General features: G+C 38.3%; 1 protein-coding gene across 10 annotated transcripts in view; it reads left to right on the top strand.

The window, feature by feature from the left end:
* The window catches only part of LOC124137107 (SH3 and multiple ankyrin repeat domains protein 3-like), a 136,597-nt gene extending 114,084 nt beyond the window's left edge, over nt 1-22,513 (top strand). For all 10 annotated transcript variants that reach the window (XM_048384498.1, XM_046503273.2, XM_046503270.2 and 7 more), the window contains 5 exons: nt 1,048-1,121; nt 9,915-10,045; nt 16,336-16,507; nt 16,650-16,739; nt 16,955-22,513. In XM_048384498.1, the coding sequence (XP_048240455.1) occupies nt 1,048-1,121; nt 9,915-10,045; nt 16,336-16,507; nt 16,650-16,739; nt 16,955-20,211 (3,724 nt within the window). In that variant the 3' untranslated portion in view covers nt 20,212-22,513. The remainder of the gene's footprint in view (nt 1-1,047; nt 1,122-9,914; nt 10,046-16,335; nt 16,508-16,649; nt 16,740-16,954) is intronic.
* Nucleotides 22,514-24,431: the final 1,918 nt, after the last annotated feature.

The following is a 24,431-nucleotide window of genomic DNA, read 5'->3' on the forward strand; positions in this document are numbered from 1 at the left end:
CATAAAACTAATTATGCTGTCTCAGGAGTCACTCGATGATGGTTGTTTGTAGGTCAAGATGTGTACTGGGAATAACCTGACATTTGATGGGAGTGCTTATAAACAATGATTAGGCTAATGATGCAGTGTTTTCTCATGTCAGCCAACCTACGCACATGTTCACAGGTTTCATTAATGATACAAATGTTCAAAAATTAATGAGATGTAATGAAATTATCTGACAGCGCCTATAGCCACTAAGACCTGTTTAGTAGTGGTTTGGTTTTGTGTTGATCTCCTAGCCAGTCTTACAGAATTGTCAACCAAATATATATTCATATCTTATCTCAACATCCACGAGACATCCTTATTGCTGTAACATGATCATCATCAAGTGACATATGATCAGTTTTCAAATTGAGACAACACCCAGTGTAATACCCTTGTGATATTGTTCCTGTTTGATAGAAATCTTTGTGATGTAGAATTGTTCGCTTACCTGAACACATCATTTAATGATTAGAAGCTATCCAATACTGTGATGTCATCTATTTTTGTGAGCGGCGGTAGGGTAGCCTAGTGGTTAAAGCGTTTGCTTGTCACGCCGAAGACCTGGGTTTGATTCCCGGCATGGGTACAATGTGTGAAGCCCATTTCTGGTGTCCCCTGCCATGATATGGCCGGAATATTGCTAAAAGCGGTGTAAAACCAAACTCACTCACTCATTCACTCTATTTTTGTGCCTGATTATGGCTGAGATTAAAGGCAAAATATGTTGAACAACTTCTTACAGATATGGATACTGTTGTAGTTCTCACTCCTTCAAGACCCAGATCTGTTACATCCTGTGATTGTTGATAACAACTTCACGTACACTTCTAATGTGACCATACAAAGTGTATTAATGAAACTATGGTATGATGAAAGCCGTCCTCTTGTTTACAAGCCTTTTCAAAGCATTACATGCAAGGATAAAATCAAGCTGACTGAAGTTTCAGTGATGATATGTGATAAGGTGAACATGCCTGTGTTTTCCTGCATTGTGATGTATGATATTGTTTGTTTCAGTGAATATGCTCCGAGGAGAGTGGTGCTACACAAAGGCCCTGAAGGGTTTGGCTTTGTGCTGCGAGGTGCGAGGTGTAAGTATGATATGCTTCCTGTTCTTTCTAACTCCACTGTTATCTTGTCCTATCTGAGTGTATCATGTGCATGCAGTAGCACACAGTGTCACAACCATATAGTTCCATAACACAGTGTCACACCCATGTGGTACCATATCACAGTGTCACAACCATGTAGTACCATATTACAGTGTCACAACCATGTAGTACCATATAACAGTGTCGCAACCATGTAGTACCATATCACAGTATCACAACCATGTAGTACCATATTACAGTGTCACAACCATGTAGTACCATATCACAGTATCACAACCATATAGTTCCATGTGTTAGTGTCACAACCATATAGTTCCATAACACTGTCACAACCATGTAGTACCATATCACAGTATCACAACCATGTAGTACCATATTACAGTATCACAACCATGTAGTACCATATTACAGTGTCACAACCATGTAGTACCATATCACAGTATCACAACCTTGTAGTACCATATGACAGTGTCACAACCATGTAGTACCATATGACAGTGTCACAACCATGTAGTACCATATGACAGTATCACAACCATGTAGTACCATATGACAGTGTCACAACTATGTAGTACCATATCACAGTGTCACAACCATGTAGTACCATATCACAGTATCACAACCATGTAGTACCATATGACAGTGTCACAACCATGTAGTACCATATTACAGTGTCACAACCATGTAGTACCATATCACAGTGTCACAACCATGTAGTACCATATTACAGTGTCACAACCATATGATTCCATAACACAGTGTCACACCCATGTAGTACCATATCACAGTATCACAACCATGTAGTACCAGATCACAGTGTCACAACCATGTAGTACCATATTACACAGTGTCACAACCATGTAGTACCATATTATACAGTGTCACAACCATGTACGTAGTACCATATTACACTGTGTCACGACCATGTGGTACTATATCATGCAGTATCACACCATGTGGTAACTTATCATGCAGTATCACACCATGTGGTACCACATCATGCAGTATCACACCATGAAGTACCACATCATGCAGTATCACACCATGTAGTACCACATCATGCAGTATCACACCATGTGGTACTATATCATGCAGTATCACACCATGTAGTACCACATCATGCAATATCACACCATGTGGTACTATATCATGCAGTATCACACCATGTACCACATCATGCAGTATCACACCATGTAGTACCACATCATACAGTATCACACCATGTAGTACCACATCATGCAGTATCACACCATGTAGTACCACATCATGCAGTATCACACCATGTGGTACTATATCATGCAGTATCACACCATGTAGTACCACATCATGCAGTATCACACCATGTAGTACCACATCATGCAGTATCACACCATGTAGTACCACATCATGCAGTATCACACCATGTGGTACTATACCATGCAGTATCACACCATGTAGTACCACATCATGCAGTATCACACCATGTAGTACCACATGCAGTTTCACACCATGTAATACCACATCATGCAGTATCACACCATGTGGTACTATATCATGCAGTATCACACCATGTAGTACCACATCATGCAGTATCACACCATGTGGTACCACACCATGCAGTATCAAACCATGTAGTACCACATCATGCAGTATCACACCATGTGGTACTATATCATGCAGTATCACAACCATGTACATATTAGTACTATAACACACAGTGTCATAAACATGTGGTACCAAAACACTGATAGCATGACCATTCAATAGCACTGTTAGTAATTAGACAGAAGCATTACTGCCATATCACAATATTGAAAGTGCTTAACTTCTAAATTGGAAATACTAATTTAATGTAGATCAGACCAAGGAATTAAGATGAAACTATTAACACATCCATGTCAGAGCTTTCCCTAAGTATATATCTAATTTTAATCTTGATGAGTAAATATTTCACAATGGAGTTCAGACCATTAATTACAGTGAAGGTAGACCTGAATGCAGATAGTGTGCCAAAAGAGAGCTGATCCCTACCCCTGTCTTTTATTGAGGCTGTGCTGTACAAGTATATAATGGGACTACAGCAATGGTTCACTTGAATTGTATACACAGGATGTATCGACTTCTTAGCTGAATATTGTTTGTTTCTGGAAAAGAATAATGTTTTTTGTTTGTAATAGAGGCATTACCTAACAAGTAGGTTGCTGGGGTCATGTTTGTAATGTGAGTGTTTGTCGAACTCACAGAACCCATAGTGTTCTGTTTAGAACCGTGATGGAATTGTGTTGAGAGGCACACAATTATCTGAAAAACTTTGGAACTATTTCTTGTGCCTGGCTGATTTTAAGAAATTAATAGGATTAATTATCAGATGAACTCCTTTTTCAAACTTTTGGAAACAGTTACAATGACCTCAAATGTTTCTTGTTTTTATAAACTTTTTCCAACGTTGACTTCCCCATAGTGATTGTAGAGCAGACTATGTTATATACTGCTTGTTATACCCCCCACCTATCAGGGTGGGGGTACATAGTTATACCATGGACTACCTTCCTTCCTTCCATCTGTCCGTCCTTCCGAGGACATTTTATTGTGTGACTTATAACTTGAAAAGTACTTCATGGATTCTTTTCAAACTTGGTGAACACTCTTTATACCTACAGGAGAGGTGCAGTGCAAAGTTTGATTTCAATATTTGGATTTTCTGAAGAAAAAAATACAGCTATTCTTCATTGTTTAACTTGGAATTATTTTACTGAAACATTTGTGTGACCTGTTGTCAAAAAACTACTTCATGAATACTTTTCAAATTTAGGGAACAGTTTCCATACTAATAGAAGAGATGCACTGCAAAATTTTAGTTTTATATGTGTATTTTCTAAAAACAATATGATATTATTTTATGTTTTGAACTTAGAATATTTTTTACATCAACATTTGGGCGAACTTTAAAAAACTGCTTCATTCATTCTTTCCCAATTGGGGGTAAGTTACTTTACCAATAGGAGAAGTGCAGTGCAAAGTTTTATTTGGATACATGGGTTTTCTGAGAAAATATTGCTTTTCTTATGTTTTAAACTTAGAAATATGTTGGAGTCAAAGCCAGGGCTGATTAGTTAGCCCTGCTCACTTTTTGTCTTGTTTGTATTTAGAGCCAACTGAAATTGAGGGTCATTGCTTAGTACTGTCAACCACAGGTTTAAAATATCTTTTGCTTAGAGGTCTATGAGGACTTATGATGTTGCTGAAACATTTTTTGTTTTCTTGTTTTCATTGATATTTTTAAGCATCCAAAATATTTTGTTTGAAATTTCTTCTAATATGTATGTTGCAAAATATTTCAAACCATTTCAAGTACACATTCTAAGAGACATTTTCTCTGATACAACACTAAATGTTAACTGAACACAGGTCTATCAGATCTTCTTCAAGGCAAAACAAAAGCTATGAACATTCAAAACATCCCAGTTCATCCAATTTCAAATAAACCAATTGAAAATTGAATCGGTGCCTTAGTGTGTTCATGATATATAATGCAGGCTATGTTTTCCTGGCCTGCTGATGTCCACATCTGTGTGTGTGTCATGTATGGAGCGGGATGCTGTTACAGATGTGGTCTTGGCAGTGTTTGAAGTTTTGTTTAGTTGTATTTGTCCATCAGTTTAGCGTATTTGTCCTCCCTTTGTTAACTCACCACAGCCCTATTACACACGCATACTGCTCCAACTGGATGCAGCAGGAATGTTATTGACCTGTAGTGTGTCTTCTTAGTACTGCTACAGTAATGTAGACAAGCATACTTATATGGGTTGAGAGAAGTAACCAAGTTGGCTTTGTACTTGGTGACAGTGTTAAAACATGCTGGTCATGTGGCCACAAGGTAGAAATTTGACACTTGATATTTGGGGGTGATTCTATGTTAATATTTGCCTGTAGAGAGAACCTAGAACATGAAGGGTCTGTCAAGGTCTTTGGTGATTGGTCTGCAAACAGAGAAATAGCCAGCAATCATTTCTTGGAAACGTTGTTCATAAATAATTCTTTTTCTGTGTTTTTAATGAATATCTCAAATGATGGTTCCAACATATCAACAAAATTGTTTGTATTTTCAAATGTTGACCACATGAAAATGGTCTAAACTTGTTTGTAATGCAAATTGACATGCATAAATTGTGAGCAGAATTTGTTTGTGCAAACCTGATGTCCAATAAATCTTAAAATGACCATTTTTGGACTGGAATGGGAAAATGTTTTGATTTTGTACAATGGGCTAATATGTTTAGTATTTATAGCTCATAATGTTGAGTGTATGAATCTGATCTGATCACATCCTTTTTTAGTATAAATAATTTGAATACTTTGGATGGAAGCAAGCACCTGCTGTAATTGTGTTGACAGAGGCGAGATTGAGATACAGGGAGCATGAGGTGCTCCTACTGTGGGGCTGTTCAAGGGAATGTTGGCTGCGGAATACCGTCTGTGTTGCACACAAACAACACAGGTTGTCACACAACAAACAACAATAAAGCTCATTGTTACATCATTTAGTTTAAAGCAGGACGGACACTCCACAGGAACCTGTGAATAGAGCAACATCCAAAGCCTACATTGCATAGCAAAATTTGTTCCTTTTTACATCAATCTAGGCGGATCATTAATTTATTGCACTTTTGATGTTATTTCCTTTCAAAATGTCCTTGATGAAAGTCAAACAATGAGGAAAAAATATCAAAGCCAAGTTAACTTTCAAACCTATTTTTTCACTACTGGGAAGTAAGTATTCCGTATGTATTTGTTTTGCTCATGAGTATCCTAGTATCAAGCTGTAATAATGAAATTCATAGACTGTAATGGTTTGATATCAGAGCTGTGAAGGTAGTTACAGATACTTTGTATTTTTTGCACAATACCCATTATGTCTCAGATGCTAAATGCTGAGGTTGATAATTAGTTTGACAATATAAATGAAAAATCTTGGTGCATATATTATAGGGATAATTAAGACTACTCTGTTTAAGTAACCTTTATCATCTTTTCATTCTTTGATAGCACTGGTTCCCGGAGGATGTATTGGTCGTCATAGTAATAGAAGTATGTGGGCGTTATTGCGTGGTATCATCAATGAATGAATACTGCTAATGTAGACCGATTTTTCCCATGTGATACTAGTCTCAGTCTCACCTATAATTTTACATTCAAAGAGGTATCATTTTCATTCAACCTTACTGAAAGCAAGTAAATTAGCACTTTTTTAACCCGTTTCTGATTAAAATACATTATTTATATGTGATATTGCTTTGTGACTATTTTTTTTATTGACTTTGAAAAGCTATGTTCATAATCATAAGAATTGTATATCAATACTGAAACTCTTTTCACCACAAGAACCCCTTACACGTTCCTACAAAATAATGATAGTTTCACTGCTATTTGTGGAAAAGGGGCCCGTTCTAAAACATAGGTTGTGTTTCTAAAGGTTGAAGATCGTACCAGTTTCCTGTTTCTTTACAGAGGTTGAACATGAATGAATATATGAAAGATTAATACCTAAATCCCTTTGCTCCTCCAACTTTCCCACAACATAAACATAGCAGGACATGAATGACTTTGACCAGACAGTTAAAATACCATATCTTTTCTCTCCTCCCCCCCCCCCCCCATGGCCTTGAACTCAACAAGGTGAAAGTGTTCACTCAGGCATGAAGTAATTGTACGATTCATTGATCATGCAAACCAGAGGCAAAGTGCACCTCATGAAGTAGTTATACTTTCTATAAACATTTGAAAATCTTTATGATCCCATTTCATGCCTTCAATAATTCCCATAAAGGATTGGCTCAGCATTCAGCACCTTCTTTGAATGTACAGATTCTTTTACAGTGCAACAGATCTGTGCATATGGCCTTTGTGGTTGTTTAGGTCTCAGCTGTTCACTTTAGAAAAGACTTTTTCCGATTGCAATTTTAGCTTCTGGTAATGGTATAAAATTAAGCCATATTATAATATTGCAGTTTGATGACCATTTCAAGCAAAACCATAATTCATAGGACTTGTGTTTTTAACTGACTTACCATAGTCTGTAGCTATGCTTCAAGTGTGGTTAGACTTTAGAGCTTGAACCTTGAAAAGGGAAATTTTGGGCTTATGATAGCAGTAGACTAGTGAAAGAAGACAAAGAAAAACAATAAGCTTTCTAGAAACAAGGAGATTTTGAAAATGCTTCAGATTTAACGGGGATGATGGTTGACTCAGGAAGAGGGTGTTTTCTTCAGGTGAACAAAACCTGGACCATATGTGTATTTGATAAGATGAAATTGTATGTAAGACCCTTATCAATTTGAAGACCACTCATTCCTTCTCACACCTGCCTTAGCCTTGACAAAGGCACAAGTAGAAAAATCATAAGGCCCATAAACTGTTTCATTTAGGATTGCCTTGTTATTTCTATTGTATATTGCATTATATATAGTATTCAAAAATGGGACATCGTATATAATATTTGTTTTGGTTTTATGTCAATTTTCATTATGTATAATGTACTGCAGTATCTATTTCTGTTCAAAATGGTACTGTGCAGTATGATTTTTGAAGTTGCCAGTAATTTGTTGGAATGATAACAGAACATGTCAGATTGACCACATCATTCAAAACATTTTGCCTTCCAAATTCCATCTGCTGTGAATATTTGAGAAGATTAAGGACTTGCGAATCTGGCTGTCCTCTCTGTCATGTTGACGTTGTGGAGTCCCAGATGAACATTTGTCCATAACATGAGCACAACATAAAGGATTTTTCAGTCCAGCTAAGTTCTTCCTTTGTTGTTAAAGCTGAGGTCTGAAGGGAGGTCTGTAGGTCTGCTATTTCTAATAGTGGACACAGGCTCCTCCGACAATGTATACACCAGTGTTTTATTTTGTCTTTTTCATTTAATATAATTCAAATTATTTCAAGAAACTGTGTATTGAAAAAAATAGAAATTTGTGAAAAAAGAATAAGTATTTTCAAGCATGTATGCATGAATTATTGAAACTAATATTGTACAGATGTTATTGACCCTTATGTGAAATCCTGCAAGATATTGTTGGTTTATTTCTTGCTTCAGAAATACCAATGATTGTTGCTTCAGACCATCAGAAGATGAAATATTTGGTAGTTATTAACATAAGCGACATGGCCCAGCAGCATGAGACTCTGATATGTGATACCCTGTAGGTCTGTGTATGTGATATGAAGTATTTAATGCTTTGTTTCTGATTATTGTCACTCCTGTAACTATTACCTTCATGTATGACCATACATCAAAGTTTACTGCATTATTGATATCTCTTCTGAAACTTCTGGATTTGTTAGGCTGAAACATTGAGTATAGAATTCCAGCAATAGTTTCTATGATTTGCTTCCAGCTGTCATCACCTCTATTTGAACATTCCATTTTGGTCTCCTTCTTTGTCATTACTTGTTCAGGGATTATTTTGTAATTGTGTCTGGGTTGGTTGTTTCTATTGTGTTGTAATATATGTTTTTGTGGACAATTTGGTTCTAAAATGTTGTAAGTATCCAGAAATTGAGTTGAGCTACAAAATGTCACTGTCTTGTCAGTTCAAATTCACAGAGTGAACTGAAAAAAACCCCATTGCATTAAGTTCATTTTCAATGAATGTCTATCAAACAAATGTTAACCCCAAGATAGTTCAGATATTTTAGACAAGCCACTTTCATTGTTTGAGTGCCATATTTCACATCAAGAGCTAATTACAAGCAAACAAATTGTTGAAAACTAAAACAAATACCTCCTTTCATAAGTCCTATTATCAGAACTGTGCTGGTGACATGTTTGGGAAATCCTCCTAATTAGTCATAGGTATTCCATGTTTTTCAAAGAAAGGCTTCCACCAAGAAGTGAATAAGCCAAACATTGATCCGGTGGAAGGGTTAAGAATAGGCTCAATGTAGAATTACCATGTACCAGTGAGCCGGGAAGCTGTTATTACCAGACACTTGGCATCCTGATGTGAAAAAATTGTTTAAATGGTGTTGATTGTATATATGGAATCATAGGACATCATTGTGTGGCACCAGGCCATGTTCTAAAAGGATTTTTTTACAGGAATATATCAGTCTGTCTCCATAGTCTCCATAGTATCAATGTCCAGTGAAGGCCTTTTTGTTATTTGTCATATGCTATACACATGCTTTTATGAACAAAGCATTTTATATTCAGTGTTCACAAGCTTCTTCCTCATCATTGTGCATAGGCAAGTCTAGCAGTTAGTGTGTTCACTCAGCATGCTGAACCTAGAGTTACTGTGTGTTAAGGTTGTTTTTTGTCTCCCATTGTGTATTAGCTACTATTAATTTATAGGTCACTTTACCCGACTCACCCATTGCTATGTCAGTATACAGTGGACTTAATTCATTACGAAACATAATTATCAAAAGTGGCTTTGAAATACAGTGGCTGTATCCAACTAGTCAACAGGTTGACCTGCATGACCAAACAAAAATACATTTGTATCACACACTATTGCTGAACCATGTTGTACCAGACTTAAATGATCTCTTAATTATGTCCTGTTTGCAGAAGTTCTGTAGCACATCACTGAACAGATGCCTCTGTTATGTTGTGTGATTTGACAGTTTCGTACAGTAATTAAGATACTGTGATGTCCGTGTTGTCAATAAACACAAATTGTCTTCTTATAGGTTGTAAACAAATGTCCAGCATTTAGAGGACAACTTAAATACATTTCTTTACATTTCCCATGAGGTAATCAATAATGTTGTTTATTGTTTCAGCCCAGACCCAGTCCGGGACATTGGACTTCCAGCCTACTCCCGAATTTCCTGCTCTGCAGTACCTGGACAGTGTGGATCAAGGTAGCCAAGCAGACAGAGTGGGCCTCAAAGCTGCGGATTTCTTATTGGAGGTGAGACTTTTACATTTAATATACACCAAATATTGACTGAAGCTGCACAATTTACTTAACCTGGAGAAAATTTGATCATCACCTTCTTTAAGTGTGTCATGTAGAATCCCAGACTGAAGGACATCCATTCATAGGTTTATTTCACACCTTTCTGGGGCTTCCTAAATAATAGAAGTTTGTTAAAGGCATGTGTAATATTTGGCATTTGTTTGCTTTATTGAGCTTCTAATGCATATATGTCAACATGTCTTTCCTTTAAACATTGTCATCAAACACAGAAGGTCCATGTCTTTTTATGGCGTCATGTTTTAATTGTGTCGTACATGTGCCTGAGTTGTTTTGTCTGCCACACTCAGCATGTACATTTGAACAGTGGTGGACAGTCTTTAGGGTGGCTTTGAACTCCTGTAACTTCTGTTGATTTATGGAATGATCCAGGACCTGTTTCAAAGCATATCTTGTGTGACTATATGTGCTGATATTTCATCTATCCTATTTGACAATGGAGTGCCATGTAAGGTCTGCCTGACACTCAAGTTTAAATGTCCAAGTCACAAACAGCAGATAGCATGGATAGTTATGTAGTTACTCCATTGTATCCCTTACATTCGCAAACCTTTCTTGTCATAACCAGTGTACAGCAATATTCATGTGCCATGGAATTCCTAGGATCCCATGATTTCTTTTGAAGGAAATGTTTCAGCACAAAATATTGTAGCAAATTCTTTGTTTTAGTCTAGCAACCTGAGCTTACTATTATATTAATCAATATATTAACTCTAAAATCTACTGGAAATGATGTCAAGTGACAAGTCTGGGCAAGTAGACTCAAACAGTTTGGGGAGAGACTAATTAGGTCTGTATATTAGAAATATACCTCACTGCTGATCTGAATGGAACATATAATCCAGGTCAACTGTAAGAAGATGCTTGTTTAAGATATGAATGTGACTGTTTCAAAGGAACTTGGTGTCACATAATTTGTTGTATAAACCTGACTGGCAAACAGCATGTCTGGTCCACTGTGAAACTTTGGAAAGCTTACATTTCCAGTGGAACATTGGCAGTCTGTGTACATACTGCTTAGTTTGTCTAAAGCCTGGTATTATGAAAAACCTGTGACCAAAAGTCAACAATTTTGTAACCACAGCCCAATCTTTTTGTACTTAGATTTACTTTAGGCTGTCAAGTGACATTGTTTAAGCTGTCCTTAATCCTGGGAGCAGCTCCTTTGTACATAAATGAAATATGCTTTCACCTATTTGTAGAGTCGGGAAAACCTAGAAAAGCATGTGTTGTCAACAACTTTCTTCATTTCTGCCACATTATATTTACTTCAAATGAATTTCAACACTGTCAACAAGTTTTCATGTCAGACGGAGTTGTCAGGGTGAAAAGTTTCATTTTGACTAATGATTTCTCTGTTATTGCCAATATCCTGTAATGACACAAAGGCATGCTATTGTTCTGATTGTCAGGTTTTAGGAAGTGATTACTTCCTGGAAAATATCAGGTGTTTTCTGTGTGTTGGTGTGGACTGTCAGGGTTATTGTGGTGGTTGACAGCCAGTGTGCAGCGGTATCATGTCAGACACACAGTCACTGTTGATGGCTACCGTTGGTTTCTTGTCATAGCTTTCTTCCACAATACAAAGACATTTTGCTTGTCACATTATGGGCACAAAATAAATTTCCAAAGGCCATTATTAGTTTACCTGGAATAATATTACTTTTCCTGTTATCAGATGCTGTGAGTGTCATCCATTAGTTTCTTGCGGGTTCTTGAATTATAATGTACACTGTTTTATGACTATTCCAATGCTGGAGAACCATTTTGGAGAATGAGTGAGTGAATGCAATCATACAGTTCTATCAATGTTGTCAGTAATTAGTCAAGTGAACCAGTGGTTGATATCAGGAACAACGACCCCTGCTGATTTTGTACAATGACAAACAATCGGCTATCTCAACTTCCAAATCCCTATTTTAGTCACACATAGTACTGGGAACCAATTTTGCCCATGGAATCCGTTTAAGGCATTTTACTAGTAGACTTTCTGCTGGTTACTGCATAGGTTAAGCCTAAAGTGTGTAACCCTATACTTCACTATTAGCCATCCCTAGTTGTATGGAAACACTCAATCCTTGCACTTACTTGTCACTTGGTTTCATCCGGGGTTGCCATGTGGAGAGCAGCACTGGATATGTACCGTTTGTCTGTATGCCCGACATGCAGAAACCTATAAGCTGATTACACCTAATTCTGACAGTTAGGGAGAGTATTCAGGGTTTAAGACTGACCATTTGACACAAACAAATCTTAGAAACATTCCAGACCATTCACTTCTATGACTATGTCATCGTGAACCTCTACCCCTATTTTCCACATGACAAGTGATAGTCACATGGTTATTGATCTGAGGGTAAGCTGTTTTGCTCTGTCACTCATTACTCTTTGATGTGAGGAGATAGACTGTAGTGCGTCACTGTCCACCACAATCTCAATACACTTTTGACCTTTGTGTTAAGACCTCATGGGGGATCAAGTTTGATCATAAAGTTATCAATCACCAGGTAAACTGGCATAAATCATAACAATCCCAAGTTGCTGCTCTTATTTTGTATGAACTGTTCCGGTGCTCTGTGTCACCCTGACTTCAGCATCTGCATCAACATCAACATTGTCATCAATCAGGATGAAGAGGCAAAGATTTATGGACAATGACTGACTTGCTTCCCCGATGTTGTGTATCATGATTTCTGTGAATAATTAGTTCTGTCTCTATTCTCTTGTCTGGAACAACTTATAATGCTGTTCTGCATGCAAGCAAATTAAGAGCTACGCACATTTTGGGCTGTCTGAGATTGTATATTTACAGCCTAAGGCAGATAGAAAAGTCATGGCAAAGTCCTTTTCAACACCATTATTCATCAGCTATCAATGAGACTTGAGTATCTCACACACACACTTATTTCATATCTTATGTAACTCAGGGTAGATAGGGTTTAGTTTCAAATGTTTTTTATTTGAACTAAATGCAATTGTTTCCTGCTGGACATTCTACTCTTTGCTTTCAAACTACCACTATATCACTACATTGAATTATCCCTGGGGCAAAACTTCAGCTTGACTATAAGTCTTATGTGGTTGTTTTGAGTTAGGGAAAAATGGACACAATGATACTGACAATGACTCCATATGAACAAAACCAAATCATGCATGCGTCATTATTTTGATATATCTATTATTCATCTGCAATATTGATTTTCTTAATAGTATTATCCCATGACTGATTGTATCATAATATATATATCCTCATGATAGTGCCCTGCAACTGACGAAACACTCCTGACAGTTACAGAGACGATGTCTGACTACTCCCTTTAGAATACTGACTGTCAACTCCACACAATCTCTGCATCCACTGTGATGCGTTTTCTTAGGTTTGAGGCGGTCAGGTTATCCTGTTTTGAAACTAGCTTTTTGGCTGAGTGAAATCCTTGATTGAATGACTATTGCCATGGGGCTCTCTGCTGTATGTAACACTCGGAGGAAGAATTTAGCATGATTTTGGCAACGTCTTGGAATAGGTTTACTGTGTTGGCTTTGTCAATGAGATATCAACACTGAACAGACAGAAGATCTGCTAGCCTAGCTTTATGTGGATGCTGAAACAAATAATGATGCAGTATTGAATTAGAGATGAAGTAAAACTTGAATAAAAGGGAATGATTTCTGAAAATGCAATTACATGTATTCCATTTTTGACAAACGTAAAATTTCAATATTTATTGTTTTGTCATCAACTGAAAAATCTTTGCTAACAAAACACAAGTCAGATTATAGTTTGATCATGAAAATTAGCAGTTGTTGAGTAATTTAAAGGCAAGCATTTGTTTTGACTTTATGTCTTGTATTATTTCACTTAAGAAAACTGTTTCTTGGTTGCATTTGTGTTCAGGGTTCAAGTAACCCAGGGATAGCCCTGGCCAATGGGTAGTCTGTTAGTTTGTGACTTGTAAATGTTCAGAGGGACTAGTTGGTTTCTCCCCATATCTAGTTAATTTACATAAGCCACTGGTTCGAAATGAGCTGCGGACAAGTAAGATATGACCAATGGTGTCTACCCCAGGTGACCCGAGTGATAGATTGTTCTTTCAACTGTGAGTCATTGTAATTTTATGGTACATGAAACTTCAGGACAGGTGAAATCTTCTAGCTGACTCATTATGCTCACATTATAGCTTTCTGACTTGTTGTTAAAGAATTTGGCTGTTCAATAGACACTGTGTCATTTGCTTCAACAGATTGGGAACGTGTGACTTGGCACAGCTGAATGGTGTCTCAAATTTTTAATGTAGACTGGCTATTACTCCAACAATATCAATTCCCTTGACAAACCACTTAGAACAAACACATTTGTAATGGCTATGTGGAAACTTAACATGAGTGCAATCACATCATTTGGTTGTTCAAGTCTTTCCATATCAGCAGTCTTTTAGGGGTAGTAGTTAGGGTATTAGTTTTAGATAAACCTGTACTTTTGTAGCGTGCCTGCTTAAGCCTTGATAAGTATAGCTCTCCCCATGTAGGAGGTATATAAACGTGGCAACCATATGCATTGATCTATCATGAGGTAGCAGGGATAAGATGGTTGGTCAGACAAATATTGACTTTGTCATGGCACTCTTCCAAAAGAATATTCACCTCTCAATGGCAATGTGGCGTGTTACATGGATTTTAGTGCTTCTAGCTTACTTTCAGATTATGATAACTTGAATGTTAAAGATCAACATGATCTTTTTCTTTTTCTTTTGTTATCCACTATGCAACTAGAAAACAAATGTGTTGGCTTTGATTTCATGGAAATGTTCTCTCACATACCAGAATGTCACTAAAAAAATGATTGTGTTCTTACATATATCATGAAACAGTCATCTGTCTTTGCTGACTCTTCATCATACAGAAATTCATGGGTTGGTATGTTAAGTGGTGAACTCCTTTGCATTCATCCAAGCATAAAGAAGTGTTTTAAGATGACATGTTTTGGTCACTCGGTGTTAAGCAGACCTTCCTGTTTTCAAGCCTAAAGTCAATACACACAGCTACAGCATTGAGATTGACATTCCCCGACCATACCAGTGGCCATTTGAGGTCACACTCTATACGCCCACCTCCATGTTTGATCTAATATTGCCTGTGGTCATCACCCAACATATGCAGCCCTACCATCAAGAACAGCCTTATGCTTGTCTGTTGACATCCGTACTGTCAGATTTCATCATAACGCAGGATGTGTGCAATGTTGGGTAACACATCTCACTCTGTATGCCCCCATGCCATAACTCATGCAATCCTAGGTGACCAGTCATGCCATTCCCTTGACAAAACATTATTGAAGGACTTGTGACTTGGCCTATATCCCCATTTCGGAAATGTTTATTTTAATTACCACAATTTATGGTGGTTGATTGCATATTGGATGCACATCTTTATTGTACTCAGTCATCTGTGAACATAGTCCCATCCCACATTAAATATTAAGCCGAGTTGAGTGAGTACACTTAACTCGGTAATTGATTGCTATGCCTGAGTGTTCAATACAGACACATAATTGAGGTATTGTTGGTTTCAACTCACTTGAGTGGTAGGGAAGTCCCATTTCTGCTCATCAATGCACATTTAGATAACAGTTGCTAAATCCAGATGAAATCTTACTGAATGCAGTTTACTGTGTATGATACAATGGATGATACTGACCTTGTTGCCTGTGGATTAGCACATATACATTGTTAGATTGCATGCTCATGCTTGATTGATTTGGACTTATCTGCAATTATGGTGCCACTTATTAACAATGTATGATGTGAATCATCTCTTTAATATGCTATGTGTAGTATTTTATAAGAATATGCATTGGATGAGAGTTTGCCACATCAGTTTTGAAAGAAGTAATAGAAAAGTTTATACAATTAAAAAAAAAAAACTGTCAAAATTGAAATACTTTGAAAGTGTTTATATGATTTGTTTTATGAGAAGTGAACCTTTTATTCATATTGTATTGTCATCTTGCACACTCAGTTCAAATGCATTTGTTTACCACTCATTGAAATTAGTAAAGTAGTTCATATGTCTCTTTTGCAAGAAACTTGTTTTGCATGATTGTGAAATTGTTTATTGTGATAGCATCCCATCCTGTTTTGAACATGAAATTACAATCTGTGTATAACTTAATGAAAGGCAAGGGTTTCCTGTTATTGTCCTATAAACTGTCTTCCTCCTGTCCACAGATCAATGGAGAGAATGTCGTTCGGGCATCACATGAACGAGTTGTACAGTTGATTCGCACAGCACGCTCTACCCTGGCTATGACAGTGGTGACAGTCCGCCCTCTTGACCGCAACAGTGATTGGTTTGTACACCAAGATGGTGTCATGACGCTTCCAAATCGCAAGAGACAAGGTAGTCACATTACAATCTGAAGTGTCGGAATTGCATAAGGAATGTATATGAATTTGATACAATTAATGCGTTTTATGTAGCATTGCTTCTCTATGTATTATTGTTGTCCTGCAAGATATGCACCTGTGTTATATTGTTGCAGCTCCTGCTCCTCCTCGCCGAGATCCACAAACATCTTTGTCCTACAGTAAAGCTACATCTAAGTCAATGGCAGAGGGACTTGCAGAAATAGGTAAATCATGCTTTATGTGGTTTTATTTTAGATTCAGTGGTGTCCTTTTTTGACGAATCATAGTAAATGTGATGTACAAAGCTTAGCCTTTCAAGCTTTTATTTGGTTGTGAATAAATGCTAATGTTAATGATTTCACATGTACATTTCAAGTTAATTATAATGTGTTTATGAACTCTGTTGACTAATTATATATATCTGTGAATTTTCTTTCAGAAAAACTTGACCAGACTTTAGCAGAATATGATGGCAATCAGTATGCTCGGCGGTCTTCAATGCCCAATGATGGCGGATCTGAACCTAAGACAGCATCAGTGCGTGCAGCTCATTCAGCCAAGAGGATGTCTGTAGTGGATCTGGACACCATTCTGGTCAGTGAGAAGACAGAACATGGCAAGACAAAGAACAAGGACTATGTAAGTCCATCAGAACTGCGGATCATGAAGTATCACAAGAAACAGAATGGAACCGTCAGCAACATGGAAAGATCCAAGAGTACACCAGATCTTGCTGGTGAGATGGTCTTAACTAAGCCAGAAGCCATCTATGCCAGGTCAGGTGTTGCAGTTGGCTCTGGAGCAGTTGGGCAAGAAAGACCTGGCCCAGGAGCAACTTGGAGCAAGTCTCATGTGTCTCCTGTAGCAGTGAAAACCCCTGAACCCTCAAGTCTGAGGGGACCAATATACATGACTCCATCTGTGAAGAGGCCAGTTACCTACATTGATCCAAAAGTACTCCAAGCTGCAGTCAGTAGTGGAAGTGCATCCAAGCTACATCTTAGTCAGGATGAGCCTCCATACTCAGTTCCTCAGATTCCAAGTCGTCAGCCAACGCCAAAACGCCCTGCGCCACCTCCTCCTCCAGTGAGGGCAGAAGTTGTCTCAATCAGTACTACATATGCTAATGTCTCAGAGGACATCCAGAAAAAGAAGAATCGGGATTCTCCATATGAATCTAGTTTTCGACCTGGCACTTTGGCAAGGCTGACAAAACATCCCCAGGTAACAACAGCTTCTCTAGAACAGGCCAAACTGAAGGCTCACCAGAGAAGTGCCAGTGCTGGGAATATTGCTGTACCACCAGATGCAGAGAATGAGACAGACAAACCTGGTGTGTCTTTTGCTGAAGATAAGGTATATGAAAGTGCAGCAAGTTTCATGGAAAAACATCCTAATGCTACTTTGCTTGTGACTGCAGATGTGCACAAAGGGCAGAAGAAGGAAAAGAACATCTATGAGGCAGAACCTGAACCTGACTATGATGTTGAGAGTGATGAGGAAAAAGCTGAGTCAGTGTCCTCCAGCTCTAGCACTAAAGTTCATGGGACATTCAGTCGACAGTCTAGTGCATCTTCTCATAAATCTACAGGCTCCAGAAATGCTGGTGAGAATAAAACTGTGATTTCAGTAGGAGGAGAGGGATCACAGAAAAATTCTCCTCAGAACAAACGCTACACTATTCATTCAGACATACCATCTTCTACTGCTCCTTTCTCAAATGATCCATCCAGTGGAACAACCAAACTCGTGATTCCTCCTCGCCCTCAGCAGCCAGCACCCTTGCCACCCTCAGTGCCTTCCAGTACCAGTAGTTCTCGGCGCTCATCAGTCCAGTCTAATATGAGTGGAGATCGGGATACTTCCTCAGATAGAATCAATATTATGCCCCCACCACCACCACCAATAACCTCTATTATGGTCCAATCAAGTCAGCCAGTAACAACCATCACTTCCCACACCACTCCACCCCCACAAACAGCTCCCCCACCACCTCCTCCTCCTCCACCAGTAGTTGCAACACCACCTCCTCCACCTCCCCCACCGCCACCTCCTGCTTCTAACCCACCCCCTCTTCCATCCTCCACACCACCTCAGCTACGACCAACAGCTCCAAAACCTGTTCCTCAAGGTCCACCTCTAGTGCCAACAGATGACATCATGGCTGCTGTTGCTAAGAGACAAGCCAGGATGCAGTCAGATGGACCACTGATGGCACCAGATAGGCCAGCCCCTGCAGCTGCAGCTCCTAAGTCAAAACTTGAACTGAATCATGAAGCACTGAAGGCTGCAGTAGCCAAACGTAAAAATTTGTTGGCCAAAGTTGATGATTCTGCTGTGGTGGATACGATTGAGTCCAGATTGCAGAAAACAAAGAAACTACAGTCAGCCAAGTATTTCTTCTCTAGTGACACCATTAATAGGAAAGATGTGAAAGCAATATCACCAGAAATTGCTGAGGAGAAACATTCTGTGACTCCATCTAAAGTACCAGTTGGGAGCACCAATACATTGAAAAGTAAAAAGACAGTTGCTGCACCACCTCCTCCAGTTATGAAACCAGCTGCAGAGGTAAATGCTAAGGCCACACAGCAGCCAAAAGAGGTGCCTAGCAAATCTGTTGCAGCAAAGGAAACTCCAGCCAGTGTACCTATTCTAACTAAATCAGACTCTGAATCACCCCAGCCTAGTGATTTCCTGGCCCTGGCAGAGAAACGTAGGCAGGAGTGGCTGCAGAAGAAATCAAATGGCACAGATACAGGAACCCTCAAAAAGAATACCACAACACAAAATCCTACATCCACAGACTCTAACACAAACAAAATTGAAGTGATTCCTCTGAAAGGCTCGTCTGTTGAGAAAGATTCTAAAGTGTCCATCCGTGATAGGATTGCTAAACTTGAGAAAGCCAATCTCAATTTGAATGGAGCTGTGAAATCTGAGGGAAATGTTGAGTTGGGTGGAGTCACTGAAGATCACTCTCACACTGAAGCTGGTCTGACTCTCAGTCGGAATAAGAAGGAGAAAGGTCTTCAGAATGGATCTAATTACGGCTATGTAGCCCCACCAACTGAATTTGAGGATGGTGGGAACAAATCACCAACCAATGCCCATGGTGTCATTCAAATTGATATCATCCCACCGCCTCCAATTTTCGCCAATGAGAGTAGTACAGATGAGAGTGGTCATGCCAATGAACAGTTTGGGTCAGCATTTGGTCATGATGATGCAGCAAGCCTGGTGTCATCAGTCTCCACTCTCAGCACTTTATCCAGTGAACATGGTGAAGCGGGGTCTCCACCAGCAAAGCATGCTCAGCAGTATGATGACATGATCCCTCCACCACCACCAGGATTTGATGATTTAGGGGAACAGATGTACGATGAAATACAAGGGGATGAATGTATCCCCCCTCCGCCACAGTTTGGTAACTCAGAAGGTGGCAAGCCAAAACCTATCCGACCATTCCAGACAAAGGCTGTAGAATCCTGGCTGTGTACTGATGTCATGGATTGGCTTGACAGTGTCAGTATGAGCCAGTATAGGTCGAGTTTTGCTAAGAACTGCATTGATGGACCCAAGCTACTGGGTCTGGGTAGAAATGACTACATTGAACTTGGTGTTGTTCAGGTTGGACATAGAATGAACCTGGAGCGATCAATCAAAAAAGTAGCTATGAGGAAGACAGCACTGTGATTGTGTTTGACTGTGAAAATATTGTTATTCAGACATGGAAATACTTGTGAATTTTGTGAAACTATGATACAGACATGTTGTTATGGAAACAGTGAAGTGGATAGTGCTCAAGTCTTTCATACTGAAAGTGTAACAGGCATTACATGCTAATAGTACATTTAAACTGTGTGGTGTGACTGTTCTGTGTGAGCAGTATGTCTTATACATTCCTGGAACTATTGATTGGATGACCCTTTTGATGCAGTTAAAGGATATCACCCGCATATCATGGAAAAACTGCATCCAGTGTACATATCATAAGATATTATCAGTGCCCTAGTCACATTGTGTTTACACACCTAACCCAACCGTTGTTTATACTCCCAATGTTCTCATGCAATATACTCATTGTCTGTCTGCCTGTGAACTTCCTGTCTGTGTGGACTGTCTTTCACCTGCCTGCTTTTGCCAGACGGTGTCGGGATTGTCAAGCTAGCATTGCCCAGTTCTTCACTTGGATCAACATTGCGTTTACTTTTTTGTTGTTTTGTTTGTCAGGCTAAGTTCTAAGTTGAAAATGCTTTAGAATCTGGTTTGACTTGGAATATTTTCTGGCACTTTGATGTCTTTGAAAGGAAGCTGGCCAATGTTATTGTCTCTCAAGTGTCTGTTGTCAGGACCAGCATAGGCAAAATATCTTTTAATATCTATCTATATAATAACTTTATAAAAAACTAATAAGAAGCATGACCCCAGAGTTTCCAGGTCATTAAAGGTAACTCCATTTCTGATTGCTGGTTGTGAAGATTTTGGCGGAAACCTAATGCAGTTGAAATGCTATGTAGAACATATGTCACTGCAAAACAGAATTTTGTGATGACAGTATAATGATAGGAAAAATATGTGTGGAATTCAAGTTAGGTTTTGATATAGGAATTTTGGATCAATTCTGGATCCATGCCTACATAAATTTGTTCCAAGAAGTTTAGATTTAGATACTGGCAGCTACAGGCTTGTAGTCAGAGAGGTGCCAGTAACCCAACAGTAAATGGCAACCTAATACAGGACCAACACAACTTCTTGTTGCTGCATAACTTCTTGTTACACTTAATCCTTAATAGCCATGTTGTCATCAATTTAAGATGCATGCCAGTTTCAATCTGTGGAATCCAAACTGTCAATTCTACTTTATGCTTCACACAGTTAACATATGCACATTGATATCAGTTGGTAGTGACTTCTATATTCCTAATATCTTTGTGTGTATACCAATGGGTGTATTTTATCATATTTAATTGCCAGTCTTGTTGCATCTTGACATGCAATTGTTACAATACACGGTTCCTGAACAGATACCTTTCCTTTGCTCTTACACTGTCACTTTGTGATCTTATCATGGATTACACATAAACATGAGATTATTACTTATTAATGTTAGTAATTACTAATATGATATTGTTTTTGTCATATTATCAAAACAGGTAAACAATACCCAGATAACAAGGTCAATGATGTTGATTTCAAATAGATGTATTTTACTTGAAAATAAAGCAGAATCAACACCTATCTATTCTATGAAATATAAACATATCTAGCTGTGATGTAGATATACGTTGATATGGGATAATGTATGCACCTATGATAGTCTTTCATAAGCTATATTTATCAAAGTCCAGATCTGTATATTTGATAGAATTCACATCTATCTGAATATTTTTGAAAATAATGACAATTCCTCCAACATGTACAAAGGGGGATAACTCTTGTATTCACTTAAAGTGTACAAATTGATCCATGCTGTATATGCTTTGAAAGGATCCTCACTTAAATGAATTTGACCATAACATGGTTGTGTAACTGATTTGTGGTCAGTGAAGTAAATATAGTGTAAATTTAACATTTAAGACTTTGACTGTTGATCACATTTATATATTTGATTATTCCAACTTCACCACAATAACTTATTGATAATTTGACAAATAATTTGATGCATGCACTTGTTAATCATTGCAGTTAATACTGATTTACAATGACAGTAATGTACCCAGTCTCCTTGTATGTGTATACTGAAACTACATTTCTCTATGCACCGATGTTATATAGGGGAGCAGTGTACCTGAACATAGTACAATGTATATAACACTGTAATGACCTTCACCTTGTAGCCTGTACAGAGAAGAGTTTTATCACATTTCCAGTTTGTTCACAGCAGATCGATAATTGTCTTTTCTATTATTTATATACTTGAACAATAAACTTGTGAAGGATTGTTATCTTAGTGGCCATATGTAAGAAACAAATGTTAATAAACTCTTCCATGTTGCTTCCGACTTGGTTTTCGTCATTACGATGACAAGGATTTCAACAAGATTTCAACAGTGTGATTCTTTCAAATTCTGAAAGATAACTATCTGTCACCTTTTGCAGCTGATCAAACAAATAAGTATGTCAAAACTAAGCCTCTTATGAGAATGACCATGGTTTCCATATGAAGCTCACCAGTAGTAGTTCATCCAAGTTCACACTCATTCTTCAATTTGTAAAAGACAGTAAATGTCAAATTCATATTAGGTAGTCATTGCCGGAGTCAAAAGATTGTAAAAATGAAGTTAAAAAATCAAAAGGTATAGATGAGACTCCAATACATGCAAGTCACACAGAAGATTTCATTAATGGTGCAACCACGGATCTATATATACAAGTCTGTGGTGCAACCAATGTGAATTGAGATATTTAAGTATGGTTTCCATGAGAACCAAATGTTACTTGGAATGGTGATGAAGAGAACACTCTTGAGTGAACTAATAGATCAATGATTGGTTGTCCATGTAAAGTTCTAGCTTATCACTCATGTGCTTTGATGCAGGAGGTTAGTTCTTGAATTGAGCAAAGAGAGCAAAACAACAATGAAAGGGCATCACTTGTTTTATTTCTTTACATGGTTATGAAAAAAGTGTCTAATTCCATTTGTACATCTGCATGAAACATTTTCACAAACTAAGTAGTGGAGTACCAAGCATTATTTGGAACTGTAATGGTACTGACTGTGAAAAAAAGTAACTCCCCTTAATTCAGTGATATAAAATTTGAGATATGTGATAAACAAGCTATTTTTTACTAAAACCTTACACCATTGAATATTCATCAGGTTTGCAGTTAGTTATTTTTTACAGAACATTTTTTCAGAACACTTTGTGATACTTTGTAACATGTCACAGCTACACCAAACCAATTTATTTTCTCATTGATACTGATAAAACAGTAATTAGACAAACTAGATTGAGAGTTAGTGTTTTTCAAAGTGACTCCCTCTTCAACCTTTCATAATATCAGATTCACCTTAGATTGTTTTAAGCTTGCAGCATGCATGGTGTTATATATACTGAACAACAAAAGGTCCTGTGACATTGAATAAGATTTGTTGCAAAGTTATGTTTTTTACCAAATCTGAAACAATTTCGGTTTGCAACAGATAAAAGACTCCTGTAAGTGTTCAAATGGTTAATTTGCCATACTGACTTCAGAAAATGTGTGATTTCATAAAATACATGAACATGCCAAAATGTCAATTTACAAATCAATAACATGTGTGTCCACCTCTGGTTGCAATGCAAGCAACACATCTTCGTCCATGGAATGGACCAGGCGTCGCACAAAGTTCTGTGGGATATCTGCTGGAGCATGTTTCGAGGTTCCTGGAGTGTCTGTGGAACACGTGGTTGACGTCCAAGGTGCCGATCCATCTCATCCCACATGTGCTCGATTGGTGAGAGATAAGGGGAGCGAGCCAGCCAGGGGATGACATTCATGTTGTTCTGTTGAAGAGAATCCTCAACAAGTCGAGCAATATGAGGCCGGGCGTTGTCATGTTGAAAGGTAATGCCTGGGCTATGACGATGCAAAAACGGTAGAACAACAGGGCTTATGATCTCGTCAGGTTAGCGCTTTCCATTGATATTTCCCTCTACCACTATCAAACGGGTCCTTTGTCTTACTGTAATTTCCACCCCATACCATAACGCTGCTGCCGCCCCCGAACCGATCTTCTTCCATGACAATCATTGACGTAACGTTCACCTCGACGTCGGTACGCCTGAATCCGTCAATCGCTGTGGCTGAGGTGAAAATGAGACTCGTCAGTGAATAGAACGTGTCCCCACTGCATGTCCGTCCAGCGTAGACGCTGTCTGCACAACTATAGACGTGCTTGACGGTGGTTTCCTGTCAAAATAAGGCGTCTG

Source organism: Haliotis rufescens, unplaced genomic scaffold (genome assembly GCF_023055435.1).
Source record: "Haliotis rufescens isolate VD_foot unplaced genomic scaffold, xgHalRufe1.0.p SCAF_5, whole genome shotgun sequence".
Classification (NCBI taxonomy): Eukaryota; Metazoa; Mollusca; class Gastropoda; order Lepetellida; family Haliotidae; genus Haliotis; species Haliotis rufescens.